The sequence below is a fragment of the Saccopteryx leptura genome, chromosome 2, assembly GCF_036850995.1.
Source record: "Saccopteryx leptura isolate mSacLep1 chromosome 2, mSacLep1_pri_phased_curated, whole genome shotgun sequence".
Taxonomy (NCBI): domain Eukaryota; kingdom Metazoa; phylum Chordata; class Mammalia; order Chiroptera; family Emballonuridae; genus Saccopteryx; species Saccopteryx leptura.
In genome coordinates this window covers 224,361,098-224,376,978 of record NC_089504.1, presented here as the reverse complement: position 1 = coordinate 224,376,978, position 15,881 = coordinate 224,361,098, and the positions used below count along the sequence as shown (strand labels likewise).

Genomic DNA, 15,881 nt, shown 5'->3' with positions numbered 1-15,881 from the left:
GCCCTGGCCGGTTGGTTCAGTGGTAGAGCGTCGGCCTGGCGTGCGGAAGTCCCGGGTTCAATTCCTGGCCAGGGCACACAGGAGAAGCGCCCATCTGCTTCTCCACCCCTCCCCCTTTCCTTCCTCTCTGTCTCTCTCTTCCCTTCCTGCAGCCAAGGCTCCATTGGAGCAAAGATGGCCTGGGCACTGGGGATGGCTCTATGGCCTCTGCCTCAGGTGCTAGAGTGGCTCTGGTCACAACAGAGCGACGCCCCGGATGGGCAGAGCATCGCCTTCTGGTGGGCATGCCGGGTGGATCCCGGTCGGGTGCATGCGGGAGTCTGACTGCCTCCCCGTTTCCAGCTTCAGAAAAATACAGAAGAAAAAAAAAAAAGATTTGTCTACAAGCCAGATGCAGCCATCAAAAGAGCCACATCTGGCTCATGAGCCATAGGTTCCCACCCCTAGCCCTAGTCAAACAGGCCAGGTCAAAATCTCAGGGTTCCCACGCCCCACAACACTCTCCTCTCTCTCCCAACTCCCCGGCAAAACAGACTGGGTGAAAAACCCCTTCTCCAGCAAACAATGGCCCCTCCTAAGTAGGAAGGCAATTCGCAATTTGCAATCTGCCTTCCTGAGAGCAGGCAGCCACAATCTTCCATAGACTATACACACATGGTGCTGCCCCAGTACAAGTGAGCAAACTTAGGAAACATTTGTTAATCCAACATCCATCTTGTTGGGCCTCTGCTGTGGTTGAATGTGTCTTGAGTGCCTCAAGTTTTCTGTAACTGTGCTTGCCCATGTCTGCAAATGACTGCCAACACAGTGGAGGTATTGATTATGGGGTATGGACAAATTTTAGCTAGTAGACAAGTTGGCATATAAGAATTCCACAAATAACAAGAATTTGCTGTAATTATAATGCAAACATCCATGTAACCGCTGGTCCCTCTCTCCCAGAAAGTTCACTCCACTTTAAGAAAGTTATCATTTTTAAGGGTTTTTTGACACCAAATCTGCCTCTTTCATTCAGTAGTCCCAAGTTCTGCCTCTGAAGTATCTTCTCTTGTAGTATTTCAAGTTAAAGATTCAAGATAAATATATGAAGTCTCAAAATTAGGCATAACCTTTACCATTCTCTGGGGTGTACAAGCAAAGGACATAGATTTCAGATGCTTTACCATCTGGGTCTTTTGTTTTTTTCTGAACAATTTTGAAGCAATTGATGTCCCCTTTTGTTTGTGGTCTCCAGGTTGATTATAGTGCTTTAGTGTAGACTCTGCTGCTGTTAAACTATAGCAGTGGTTCTCAAACTTTTTGAAGTTGGGACGCATTTAAAATCCTACAAATAATTGTAGGCGCACTGTAGACAAATTTCTGAGAAATATGTTATAATAATCAAGTCAAATATTAAAGAAAAAAGATAAAGTCCAAGCGTGCTTTTATGGTAATTAAATACGACAAAATTAAATTTATTCTGACATTAAAAAACTTTTTTTTTTTACAGAGACAGAGAAAAAGTCAGTGAGGGATAGACAGGAACGGAGAGATGAGAAGCATCAATCATTAGTTTTTCGTTGCGCATTGTGACACCTTAGTTGTTCATTGATTGCTTTCTCATATGTGCCTTGACCTCGGCCTTCAGACCGAGTAACCCCTTGCTTGAGCCAGTGACCTTGGGTCCAAGCTGGTGAGCTTTTGCTCAAACCAGATGAGCCCGCGCTCAAGCTGGCAACCTTGGGATCTCGGACCTGGGTCCTCAGCATCCCAGTCCGACACTCTATCCACTGCGCCACTGCCTGGTCAGGCAAAAAGCATTTTTATGTTACATTTTTTGAGTTATGCTTTTTAGAATTCGTAAAAAGGGGGTTAAAAAATTAAAAAAAAGACAAAAAGTTATCTTTTTATATCTATATAGATACATTCTTAGTAAGATTTAGTGAATTCAGCAGGTCCTGGCACAAATGTGTTAAGTTTTTTCATTCTTGTGTTTATGAGAAACATGAGCCTGATGTGTCCTAGCGATTCCATCAATGTTTGAGCTTATATTTGAAAGGCAAACTCTCATTTCCTCGTCAATACATTGAAGAATTCCTCTTTTACTCTTGTGTTGAGTGCAGAAAACTCCCACCATACATACCATCTTAACTTTACACCAAACAAAGGATAGAAGAAATTTGCCTCCAGTCTTTCTGGGGAACATGGAGGGTAGTGTAAAAATCCAGCACCACAGCTTAACAGCCTTTTGCAACCTAATCAGGCAAGTGAGGTGGGGGGTTGGGCAGACTGTCAGCTTACAGCCAATTCCTCACACCTCTGTCCCCCAAACTCCAAAAACCCTGTTAGTTTTTTGGTCCCCAACAGGCACATATTTCTCTGGAATACCAGAGGGCACATCTAGAAATCTTCTAGGATGCCAGGGCGCACACTTTGAGAACCACTAGACTATAGGAATGAGAAAAGAATGAGGACTATCATGCCCTGGCTGATTTAAAATTTTGTCATAGCCTTTGGCAGGTTCTCTGTAAAGTCCAATTGTCTCTATGTGGAGTTTGTTGACAGCAGTTCCCTTAGTTTTTCACAGCTTTTCACAGGCCATGTTTTGTTGTTGTAAAATACCCTATACACTTGAAGTTGAGTGTCCACAGGTTTAATTACAGTCCCAAAATCTTTAGAAGTTTGGAGACACCTTTATGAGTCTCCACTCTATCTTTGTTTTTGTTACTGTCTTTCACCTTTCTGCCCATAACTGTGCATCTCTGTTGTTGACTAAAAAGGTATGCTTTAGTTTCACTGTGCATCTCTGCCTGTCCAAAAAAATGTTGCTGTTTTCTTCTTTGCAATGAAGATATTTCTCCATGAAATTTATGAGGTGGTTTTAATCCTATCTTTCTTACTAGTTAGATTAAGTACCGTTAGCAATTTGCGTCTCTCATCTTGCCATTTATTCTTTGACTTACGTATTCATCAAACATTTATTGAACACGCTGCATGCCAGAGTCTTTGTATCTCCAGCATCTGGTCAAGATGAGGAAGATGTAGCCTTGAAAGAGGCCAGTTAGGGAAGGAGGTGTGTTCTGAGATAATTACAATTGCAGATGTTTATAGAATGAGGAGAGATAGACATGGGATCACAGAGAGCAGTCACTGAATCTTACAGGTTGATTTGATTGCCTTAAACCCTCTGCTTTTATGCCTTCCTCCTCCCTGCTCCTCAGAGTGGTGTATCCCTTAACTGCTTCCTGGAATTAAGTACCACTGCAGTGGTCTGGTTGGTGGACACACTCTTTTCAAAGCCCAAGTTTTTTATTCTATTAGTGCATATTTTAAAAAATTTCTCTTAGCCCAGTCAACTAACTGATATTTTGGTAAACCCTTACACTGATGTTTAGAAGACTCACCAAATATAAATAGAAATTCCAAAATCCCAGCTGATTCTTACTTCCCCTGGTTTCACTGTCATTCCAGTCTGTTGTCCTCCTCCTCTCTGAGGAGGTTGAAATATCAGGTGAAGGCAGGGAACTGAATTGTGCATGAAGGAGAGCAGTCAACAGGACACGTAGCTTGATGATGTCTACCTGATTCCTGCTCTAGATATCAGTTTCATGAGCTTTGGCATTTCATTTACTTGCTGCCATAGTAACTAGGACTCCTGCCAATCTTTCTGTTTCCCATCTCCTTTTATTCATCTGTATGTGCATCTGGAGAGGAGATGGGGAGGATCAAAATGAAAATGTCCTCCGAATAGGAGGGGTACCTTAATTTTGGTGTATTTTCAGCTGCTCTAGTGTTGACCACAAGTAGTCACTGTTAGGATTGTCATTTCTCCATTTCACATTCAGGGAGAGCTCCACTTCTGTGGAGTTTTTATGATCCTTAAATTAGAGTTAAAGGAGATTATTGCTGAAAATCCTTTATAAACTGTAGTTCGGCCAGAATCATTTATCTTTGGAGTAATGAGAAGTCAAGTAACTTCCTACTAGACTGGTTCTCACCTTTGTACCTGGGGAGCTTTAAAAAATTCTAGTGCCCAAGATTTTTGAAGCCTTAGGCCAGCTGAGTGCTGATATGATACAGGCATCTCATTTTTGAAGCTTCCTAGGTGATCGCAGTGTGTTCTAGGAATGCCTTGACTCTGCCTTTTACCTCTGATTTACCAAATCTTAAAAGGAATAACTGGTTATATGCAAGTGAGCTCCTAAATTTGACTTTGAATGGCATCTCAATGATATTTTTTGACTTGAGACCTTGGAAACAAGTAGATTAATTAAGGAACAAAACTGTGTTATGGTTGAACTACACAGATTTACTGTTAACTTAGGCACGGAGTAACTGACAGCTGGTAAATTTATACAAAGTTGGATCTCATATAATCAAGACTTCCTTCTTGCCTGACAAGCAGTGGATACAGAGTCCCTGTGACACTGAGGTCCCAGATTCAAAATCCATAGGTTGCTGGCTTGAGCCCAAGGGGTCACTGACTCAGCTTGAGCGCCCCTTCCCCCCAGACATGTATGAGAAGCAATCAAAGAACAACTAAAGTGATACAACTATGAGTTGATGCTTCTCATCTTTCTCCCTTCCTGTCTCTTCCTTTCTGTTGGTCTATTTGTCTCTCTCTCAAAAGAACACAACAGACTTCTTATTCTGTGGGTTAGCTCTTTAAATTTATTTGTTTATAGCCCTTAAAAAAAATTTTTTTTTTTTGAGATGGAGGACAGGGACAGACAAGGAACCGGAGAGAGATGAGACGCTTCAACTCATTGTTGTGGCACCTTAGTTGTTCATTGATTGTAGCCTTTTGATACCAATGCTGGTATTGATACCTAAGCCCATGCTGGCTACAGGAGTTCCTTGATGCCCACTACCTTTAAAGTTATGGTAAGCCCCGTTTATGGTTTAAAGGCATTCTGCTACCTTGCAGCTGATCTGCTGCCTTTATATTTGCAAGTTCAGCCATGTTATGAATTCTGATTGTTTTATTATTTGTACTTGTTATTGCTGTGGAATTAATCTGTGCTCTGCTCAGCAGTCATTGTACTCTTGCTCCTCTGATTTTTTTTTTCATTCTTCTCTGGGCTCCTTATTATCTTCACTAAACTTAATATATTTTAATGATAGATTTCCCAAGTCTCAAGATCTCAATCCTGGTCACATGCCCTTAGGATGAACAAGCTCCTCTTATTTTTCTCATCATCTTGGTTTTGTTGGTCTGATTCTAGGACCAGTGATTTCTGGGCTCCTGATTTACAGATTCCAGTTTTCCCCAATTCCCAAGAGACAGAGCAGCCAGCTGTAGCAGCTCATGATGCTAGAAGGATGGTGTGCACAATCCTGGTACCTGGTACCCACTGAGCGCTGTGCTGACTGGAGGCAGTGAGGGAGCTCTGAATGCTAAGGCGAGGCTTCTGGGTGGGAACAGAGAATTCACAAGTTAGGGCACCTGTTGTAAGATAGCAGTTGTCGTAGACTTAGAGGAAGAAATTCCTAAAACTGAATTGGCTCCCCCCAATTTATTCCTAAAACACCTTTTTGTTGCTCATTGTAAAGTAAATCAGATAACAAAGCAAAGTGTTGAAAAAGAATACTTATCATACTACCCAGGGAAAACTCAACGTTTTGCTGTATATTCATCCACACTTTCTTTCATGTATATGTAATTAGCTTTTTTCTTTTGAAAAAAACTGTAAATTGACCCTACCTGCTGATTTCTTTGTTATTACTGTATTTCCCCCATGTATAAAGCGCTCCCATGTATAAGACACACCTTAATTTTGGGGCCCGAAATTTGAAAGAAATGTATTACATAAAGTTATTGGACTCAAGTTTAGTCATCATAAAATTCATACAACTCTTCATCACTGTCAAACTCCCATCCATTAGACCCCAAATTTTTCAAAAAAGGGTGTGTCTTATACATGGGGAAATGTATTTTCATGGCAGTATATGAGGATCAACAGATTAACATCTTGTTTTTTGGTTTTTTAGATTTATTTATTGATTTTTTAGAGAAAGGGAGATAAGGGGGACAGGGGAGGAGCGGGAAGCATTAACTCATGGTAGTGTGTGCCTTGACTGGACAAACCCGGGGTTTTGAACCAGCGACCTTAGCATTCCAGATGCTGTGCCACCACAGGTCAGGCAACATCATGTGTGTGTGTGTGTGAGAGAGAGAGAGAGAGAGAGAGAGAGAGAGAAAGAGAGAGAGAGAGATAGAAGGACATTTAGAGACAGTAAGGGAGAGAGATGAGAAGCATCAATTCTTTGTTGCAAATTTTAGTCTCCTTAGTTCATTGATTGCTTTCACATTTGTGCCTTGACCGGGGGACTACAGCAGAGAGAGTGACCCTTGCTCAAGCCAATGATCTTGGCTCAAGCCAGTGACCATGAGTTCATGTCTATGATCCCACACTCAAGCCAGTGATCCCACGCTCAAGCTGTGAGCCCACGCTCAAGCCAGAGAAGCCCACACTCTAGCTGGCAACCTCGGAGTTTTGAGGTCCTGTGTCCTCTGCGTCCCAGTCCAATGCTCTATCCACTGTGCCACCACCTGGTCAGGCAGCATCCTGTTTTTTTAATGGCTGCATAGTAACTGTTAACCAGTGAAAATAATTTATTGAACTGGTCTTCTCTTAATGAACAAACTATGTTTCCATTTATTCACTATCCTAATAACATTGTGGTGAATATTTTTATAGCTAAATCCTTGCAAGTGACTGTGGGATTGAAGGTATACACATTTTAAACTAATACTCATTGTTAAATTGCCCTCCAGAAAGTTTATATTTTTACTCATTAGGTGAGTGAAAAATTAAAATCTTAATGTTCTAGTCAAAAAAGTGCCTTAAGTGGACAAAAGCAGTGGCTACTACCTAAGTTTAATCAGAATCTTCCTCCAGTTTTTCTGTCATACTGTTTGCCGCATCCCACTCTGAGAGCACCTTAGCTGACCCTCTTTGCATCTCTTGAAGAGATAGGTGGCAGCCATCAGGGTCTGCCTGACGTCTGCTCCCACATGTGCCCCAATCGGGATCCACCCAGCAACCCCTATCTAGGGCCCATGATTGAATCAACTGAGCTATCCTCAGCACCTGGGGCCAATGCTCAAACCAGCTGGGCCACTGGCTATGGGAGGTAAAGAGAGAGAAGGGTGAGAGGGAGAAGGAGAGAAGCAGATGGTTGCTTTTCCTGTGTGTCTTGACTGGGAAACAAATACAGGACATCCACATGCTGGGCCAACGCTCTATCCACTGAGCAAACCGGCCAGGTCCTCTTCTTTCCTTTCAAAGCCTGTTAAATCTTTGTGTACTAGTTATTCCATATTTGTTATAAATGACCTATTAAATATGATTTATGGGCAAAATAAAAGGTTATTTCTCAAGTGGTTTTTATCTTTGACCTTTAAAAAGCATGTAGAAGTTACTTTTCTAGTCACCCACAAGTTATACAATGTGCAGTTGTCCATATAGGTAAGTGATCATGTTTAAGCATATATTTATTTATCTACTTTGTCCGTACTGAATTTTATTTTAATTTTTAAAATAACTTACATGCTTAATAATTTTTTAATTCTTAATTACCTGGAGGACTGTAACTCCTGATTCAACAAGTTGTGGGGGCAAAAGGGGTTCTCTTGAGTCATAAAAATATTTCATAAGACCGTCCCATTGTACCATTTTCAGAGTTGGGCTCTGCAGAATTATTAGGGCTGGTACTTGCACTTGGAAGGAGATGCTGTCCACTCCACTTTTCCAAGGTTGGCTGGTGACAGAACTTTCCTTCAAACCTATTCTATTGAGTGGTACTCAGAGATCTTTTAACACTGCTTTCAGAATCCTAAGGTGGAATTTCCAAGGACATTCTCTGTTTGGAAATGTAAATTTCAAGGAAAAAATTTTAAGGACATAAACCTTGGAATTAAGATTTATAGAGAATGGAAAAGTCTTACATTTACATTTTCATAGACAGTTTTCTGACCTGGCTCTGCTTTCCCTGGATCTGCTTGATCCTGGGAGCTGTACACCTCTTTGTAAAGTGATAAAGGTGAGTGTAGGTAGATGCTGCATGCCATTATGTGGACTCTGTGTGATTTTTGTTTCCTGGTGGACTGTGAGGGTGTTGTAGGGATAGTTGGCACCCAAGGGCCAGTGGCTCAAAGCTCTCTTTGCCAGAGTCTAATTTACAAGATAATTTTGTTAACAAGCTTCTCTTCTGAGATGAAAATAGACATTGGTCAATGACCAGTGTTGTTTCTGGGACTTACATGAATCCTTAGCTTAAATAACCTTACTGAATGGGGATTTTATTTGGGGGCAAGTAGAGATGTTCTTTTCCTTTCCTCATCTCTTTGCTCTTGTCTTACAGAAACTTTGTCCATTAGAATCTCTAGAACTGCAGTCTTCAAAATATGATCTAGGGAACCCAGGCTTCTCCAGGAACCTCTCAGGGTGTCATCACAAAGCGATTATGAGTAAAACAGCTGGGGCCTTAGTTATAAATCCAGGCAACAACACCAACTTGTAGTCAGTGTAATTCGTAGTATTATTTAAAAGCCAGTTTCATTTCAGAATGATTTCAGGATGATAAGTGGTCCAGAATAGTACTGGACTTGAATCTTGACAGGGACTTCAGAAGTCAGCAAGTCTTACCTCCATCCAAATTCAGAGCAGAGGTTGAGCCAGCAGTAGTCTGTGCACTGATAGTGATGGTAGGGAAGGGCCGTCTCACAGGGCAGTCTGTTGCACTTCCTTCCCTATGGCTATAACTCTCAGAAAGGTTTCTTTAGACAGGAAGCCTCCCTTTCTCTGTAAATTTTTATCCTTTGATTCCACTTTAACCCTTAGGTCCAATAAAAAGAAAATGTATTATTTTGCATAGTAACTCTGCAGACAGTTGAAGTTAGCTGTTGGGTTTCCTGTAACTTTTCCTTTGTAGAGAGAGTGCCAGTAGTATCAGTAATCAACAAGATCAATAACTGATTTTAATTTTGTCTAGGATAATTTTTTTAAGTATTAGTTAGTGTAAATATTTTTGATAGTGCTTTATCAGCAAATAATTAGGACAATATAAGTTTAATATTTAAATTTATATATAGTTGAACTTGATTTTTTAAAGAAAATTATTTATTGATTTTAGCAAGAGAAGGGAAAGAGAGAAAGACAAGAGAAAGAGGAACATTAAGCTGCTCTTGTATGTCCCCTGACTGGGATCAAACTGGCAGTACCTGTGCTTCGGAACGATGCTCTAACCAGCTGAGCTAGCCTGCCAGGGCTGAACTTGATATTTTTGAAATAGATTAAATATTTAATTTCACTTTTAGATGAATTCTGGGTTCTTTTCACCTACAATATTTGTATTAACAGCATTCTGACACTACATGGAATAAACAGAAAACACTAGTGTTATAATTTAGCTTCAGCAACTACCTTGATATTTAACTTCAGTCAACTACCTTGATAGAGAGCTATGTTGCATATTAAAAGTGGCTTCAAATTGTATCAGATATACGAAGAAACTTAGAGTTCCTCAAGAAAAAGTGGAAGTATATAAGCAAGAGACTCTTGGCGAGGCACAGTTGATAACTTAATAATCATTTCTAGTGCCTGCTCCATCATGGGGACCGTAGGGAATACAGTTGTATCCAAGACAGACAGAGGTTCTTGGTCCCTTGAAGCTTACTTTTTAGTGATGAAAGGGTATTTATAGACTGCTATAAGTGACGTGCAGAAGAAGTAAGCAGGAATGGCATAAAGAGTGCCTGGGGTGGGAGGGGACTTTGGGTGATGAGGCTATCAGAATGAGGTGCATAGAAAGAGAGAGACTCAAACATCTTGTGCGCCCTCCACCCCCCACCATGTTCTGAGAATGGCAATATGAATGTTGTTCATAAGAAGCTTGTAGAGACAGAAAATTTGTTGAGAATCACTAATTTAGCACGAGTCAACAGAGGCACAAATTTAACATTGGTAAATTTTAGTAATTTTTTTTTCTTTTTTCTTTTTTTTTTTTGTATTTTTCTGAAGCTGGAAACGGGGAGAGACAGTCAGACAGACTCCTGCATGCACCCGACCGGGATCCACCGGGCACGCCCACCAGGGGCGATGCTCTGCCCCTCCGGGGGCGTTGCTCTGCCATGACCAGAGCCACTCCAGCGCCTGGGGCAGAGGCCAAGGAGCCATCCCCAGCGCATGGGCCATCTCTGCTCCAATGGAGCCTCGGCTGCGGCTGCGGGAGGGGAAGAGAGAGACAGAGAGGAAGGAGTGGGGGGGGGGGCGTGGAGAAGCAGATGGGCGCCTCTCCTATGTGCCCTGGCCGGGAATCGAACCCGGGACCTCTGCACGCCAGGCTGACGCTCTACCGCTGAGCCAACCGGCCAGGGCAAATTTTAGTAATTTATTCACAGTTGTATAATTAACTCATTAGTGAATGAGCTGGGACTGGAATCCAGTTTTTCTAGTTCCCATTCACATTCATTTCATTGTTTCTCTTCCCACTTTTGCAGTGAACATTTTCAGTTCCCTAGTCTGTGCCTTTTCTCGACTGTGTTTCATTGACAGTGGTGGAGTGGAGGAAAGAGCTGCTTCAGAGGGTGGGAGGAGCCCATCAGAAAAACACACAGCTGACTCTTAGAATAGTTGGGACAAAATGGTTTCATTAAATGCGAATTACAGCAGCAAGATCATTTGCTCATTGTACCCCATGGGTTTTACATTGAACATTGTGCTGGATTAAGCACTTTATTTTTTGAAGCCTAAAAATTTTGTAGATCCATAGTTTGTACCAGTTGAGGAAAGTTGAAGTTGGCAATCTGGGTTGATTAGGTTACAAGCTTGTTGGATGGACTGGCGATTTTGTAGAATCCCTTCTGAATCCTCTGGTTATTTGAACAGTCAGCTGATGTTCGTTAGGTTAGTGCCCTCTGTGTCTACTTGATGACCCATCCCATGAGGAGTGCACTGCCTGTGACTCAGTGGCCCAGGCTCATGGCTTTGTTTGGGTATATTTTAGAATGAGTGGACGGAGGCCAAGCCAGCTTCCTTCAACCTATCCTAACACAGCAGAAGTTGGCCAGGTAGTGAATAGTTTAGGCTTTGCTGGCCACCCAGTCTCATCTGTACTTGCACATCTGCCTTTAGCACGGCAGCACCACGGACTGTATCATTGCCTGAGCTGACTGTGTTCCTGTAAAACTATGTGCACGAACAGGTGGTAAGCCAGACTTGGCCCACACACCCTGGTTTGCTGACCTCCGATTTACAGTGATGAGGTCAGTTATGTGGAATAAGCTGAGCTCCCTGATAAATAAATATTTTTACCCCACCTTCATCTTTCTTTTTAAAATTTGAATAATTTGAAATTACAGTGAAATGAATATATATTCAAGCACTCTATAATTTGACCTTGACATACCAAAGTCAAACAAAATGTTTTGATACTTTCCTAAGTTACATTCTTGTTAGGTAGTTTCCCCCTTTTTTGGACAGAAACTCTTACTTCACAAACTTTTACTCCCACAGAGGGTCTCCATGTTTCATACAGTAAACACTTGAATTAAACAAGATAAGAGATACTGAGATACACTCCTTTTTAATAATAAGGCAAACTAAAATTAAAGTGTATGATTTGGGTAGCTAATCAGAATATTAGTAGTAATCAATCAGTGGATAAAGCGTCGACCTGGAACACTGAAGTCTCTGGTTTGAAACCCTGGAGGCTTACCTCAGGGTACATATGGGAGTTGATGCTTCCTGTCCCTCCCTCCCTCCCTCCCTCCCTCCCCCCTCCTTCCCTACCCTCTCTAAAAGAAAAAGGCAGGCTTGATTATTTTTCTTGAACTGTTTATACCTTTTCTCTTTGCTTCTCTGACTTGGGTTTTCTTGTCAGCCCCCAGATGTCTGTGCTCCCATGGTTCTGTTGTTATTTCCTTCTCATCCTGTACCCTCCTCGGTGACCTCTTACTCCTGGGGCTTCAGAGACCTGTCCATGCACATGTCTCCTTAGGGGTAATTTAACCCACCCTAGTGTTTTGAGCATAAGGTTTACATCCTGAGAGGTCAACCTAGAGGAGCAGCAGGCATCTCAGACTCAGCGGGTCCTAACCCAAATTTGTCTTTCTTTGTCCTCAACCAGCTTCTTCAGATTTCCTGCAGCTGTTAACAATACCATTCTGTTAGCCACTGTATTTGGTGCCCTCTTTTGCCACACCTTTACATTATTAATTGTCCACATTTACACTATTTGGGCTTCACCTTTGTAAAGCATCTTCCAAACATTTTTCTGTGTATACATGTGCAAAGAGATACTCTGGAAAGTATCTAAATGTTTAAAGTCTTTTATCTCTGGATGATGGGATTTTATATTATTTGAAATTTTTTTGTAACAGGCATTTATAATTAATTATACTTGATCTTAGCCAAAAGGCTGAGAAGCAGTAGGCATTTGTTATTTATATACTTGTACCCAACCTATAATCTTCTCATTCAGGGGGACTCCTCCCTGCTCCCTCAGTTCACCTGTATGATCTGGCCTGTGCTCCCTTACTCAGTACCTGGTTCATTGTTCTTTTGTCTCCCAATGTCATGTGTCAGGGCTTCTCTCCAGTAAGCCTTTGCTAATGAAACCAGTCTCCCAGCTGAATGTCTTTCTCCTTCCATGAGCTCTCTGGTCCCTGTGTCACTTTCTGTGGTCTTCTTTCAAGGGTTTTTCTGTTAGTCCCTTTATTAGATTATAAGTTCCATGAGGGCAGAAACTGGGTCTTACTCATCCTTTCCCTATTTTGGTTACAACTGCCCAGATTTTCTTTGAAGGATAACCTCTTTTCTTGCTGGCTGTGGTTTTGATGGGATGGTCAAAGTGTCCTGCCAAGAGGATACTCTTTGCCTGGAGTTTGAATTTTGAGTCATGGGATACAGGGACTGACAGTGATTGGCGCTGACTCATCCTGGCCAAGGTGCTCTGAAGAAGCCAATCATTAGTTCCTGCCTCCCAGATCCCTGGAGCTGCTCTGGTTCCTGAACTCTCCGAGGCCATTCTTCAGATTGTCCTTCGCATCTGTGAGCTATCTCGTATCTGTACCAAAAATGTCGGTCTCTCTGTCTCTTCTTCCCTGTCTCCCCCCCCCCCTTTTTTTATTTTAAGATAGCCAATGATAATTTCTGTTGCTTTTACCCCAAAATTTCCACCAATAGAGCTGTTATGGTTAGAACTGACCAGACTTAATCATTCTAGTTCTTACTTAGACTCTGATGGTTTTTTTCCTTCTTTTTAAAAACAAAACAAAATAGCCAGAGACTGCTGCTGCTTTGAAACGGACAATAGAAGCTCTGATGGACAGAGGGGCGATAGTGAGGAACTTGGAAAACCTGGGTGAACGAGCACTTCCTTATAAGATGTCTGCCCACAGTCAGCGGCACAGTAGAGGCGGGTAAGTTTCTTATTGAATCATTAAAAAATGTCTTTGACCAGCTCCCTAAAGAATACTGTTGAATTCGTTTTAGAAATTACTGTAAGTCCGGTCCCTGTCAGGCTGAGTGATGTCCAGGGACATAACCTAGCAATGTTGTGTGAGGCAGTTATGCTAGCCCCTAACAAACTAATCAGTACAGCAACAAGTCATGCCAGGAGCAGCAGGGCTTTATAAGCTTGTGGTTGTAGGAAAGTTTTTTGTCATTTTTCAGGGCTTTAATCTAAGCATTGTTTCCCCCTGGCATTTCATTAATTTTGGCCTTGAAAATACCTCAGTGATATGTTATTCACCTACTCAGTGCATTTTTTGTAAATATGTAGGTTGCAGATAACAAGCAAAATGTACTTCTTATGCCTGAGATACATAACCAGAGCCTAACCCACTTTTATCTGCTCAACCAATGACACAATTTTTTGGAATGGAATATTTTCTCACACAGTATATAGCAACTTCCTCAAACATATCAAAGACTTGATTCTGTAGTAATAACTATTCTTTGTAGAAATTCGTTGAGACCCGTTTGTTGAGTTGGTAGAAGCTTCTGTAAGCCCTAATGGTGAGTTTTTCATGCCCTGGTTTCTGGTGTGAAGGGAGGACCCGGTTTCGGGCCTGGGTGTGATGGGGCAAGATGGAGGCAGTGGTGTGTGCGGTGGAGCAGGTCCTAAAGGAAGTGCTTGTCTCCCTCTACTTCTCACCAGCTCTGCTTCCTGGGACACTGCAGTCTGGTGGCTACATTGTCACAGGGATCACATGAGATACTCTTTGGAGATGTGCTCTGTGGTATGGTACAGGTGCGATGCATGAGATAGACCTGAGTGGAGTCTCACACCGAGGCTTTCCTATTGCATTTAAACCTTCTGCCAAGACGTAACGCATACTGCAAATTTCATCTTTTGATTGCTTCACCTTGTTTTGTGCTAGTGTTCAGCTTCTTGAGAACACCTCTGAAGAGTGTGCCTGGGGTGTTGCTAGGCAACATGAAATGCACAGTGGCTCTTCCTCTTCTACAGTCATAGTAACAGTGAGGGGTGGAGGTTTGTGTGTACAACATTTTTTTAAAAATCTTAACCACAAAGGGATTTGGTTTTAACAGCAAGGCGATGAATCCTCTTGCCTTTTTGTCTCAAGAGGAGCATATACTGTTTGGCCAAGAATGCTTAGCCAGATTCTCTGCTAGAAGACCCCAGACAGGGGAGGGTCTGTGTCCTCATCTGTGTGCTTTCAGGGATGGCAGTGGGAGTGCTTGCTTCTGCCCTTTTCTTGAGGAGAGGATTTGACTTTGTTGGAGATGGTGTGGCCAGCATTCTGGAGTCGGCGTGCTTCACCATGCCCGAGGTAGTGCTGGGGCTGCTATGTGAGGACCACACTTTGTGAACCTCTGTATTAACAAATGTTTAGTTTTCAGTCCTCTGTGCACATACAGTGCTGCGCTGGGGTGGTGCTAGTGCTCTTGTGTAGGTGGAACACATCCAGATCCTGGAAAACACCTGGAACTAAGCCAGCACTAGCTGTGCATCCTGGGTCCAGACAGGATGCACGTGCCCCAGAAGTCCATGCTGCAATCACTTCATTCATTTATATTTAAGGGTTTATTTCTGTTCTTTTTTACTTTCAGATTCCTCAGCAAAGGAGAAGCAGTGTTCTTAAATTATTATGTGTGTGTATTATATATAGACACAGAAGGGGGTGCCCAGCCCCAGTTGGGGACATTCCTGTTTTTAAGTTTGTTTTTATGGGATAAATCAGTGTCTGGTGTTTATTTGTTTAAGGTAGTGCTTTCCAAAGTATGGTCTCTGAAACGGTAGTTACATAGATATATAGATATATATGCTCCACCAGAAACTGCGGGTCTGTGTGACCAGTCAGAGGTGGGAAGCCTGGCGTGATCTGATCCTTTCCAGGGAGTCCCAGTACATGGTAGTTGCTAGCTCTTTCTGAGCAGCCTTGGAGGCCAGGCCATGTTTGTATAATTGTGATGGGGCACTGATTTGAATCCTGAGGCTGGTGTGTAAGGGCCAGTTGTTTAACTGGCAGCTGAGTGAGCCAAGGCACCCACTGAGAATGCATATTGCATTGTGGTGCTCTTGGTATTATGTTTGTTGCTTTCACGTTTTGGGGGAAGAAGTGGTATGTCCTAGTGGTATTCCTGGGTCTCAGGATGGTTCTTGCAATTATTGTGGTTGCTGAGCTCAAGGAGTTTTTAATTGAGTCAGAGACTTGCCTGCATATGGCTAACCTAGGCACTGGCCAAGGGGTGAAAGGGCAGGGCTCAGCATAGCACTGTTCTCCTGGCCAGGGCTGACACCCAGGCACCTCTGTTAGTCCCATCATGTTGGATTGCTGCCTCTACTGTTGCCCCACACCTCCTTTTCCCACACCCGTACCTCTGCTGCACATGCCAAGTCGGCCTGAGAGGAAAATGAGTGTAGAATAG

The 15,881-nt window shown here is 42.4% G+C and overlaps 1 protein-coding gene across 1 annotated transcript in view; it reads left to right on the top strand.

The window, feature by feature from the left end:
* The window catches only part of MRPS6 (mitochondrial ribosomal protein S6), a 72,750-nt gene that overhangs the window by 40,082 nt on the left and 16,787 nt on the right, over window positions 1-15,881 (top strand). Inside the window, exon 2 of the mRNA XM_066370277.1 lies at window positions 13,266-13,405. Within this exon, the coding sequence (XP_066226374.1) occupies window positions 13,266-13,405 (140 nt within the window). The remainder of the gene's footprint in view (window positions 1-13,265; window positions 13,406-15,881) is intronic.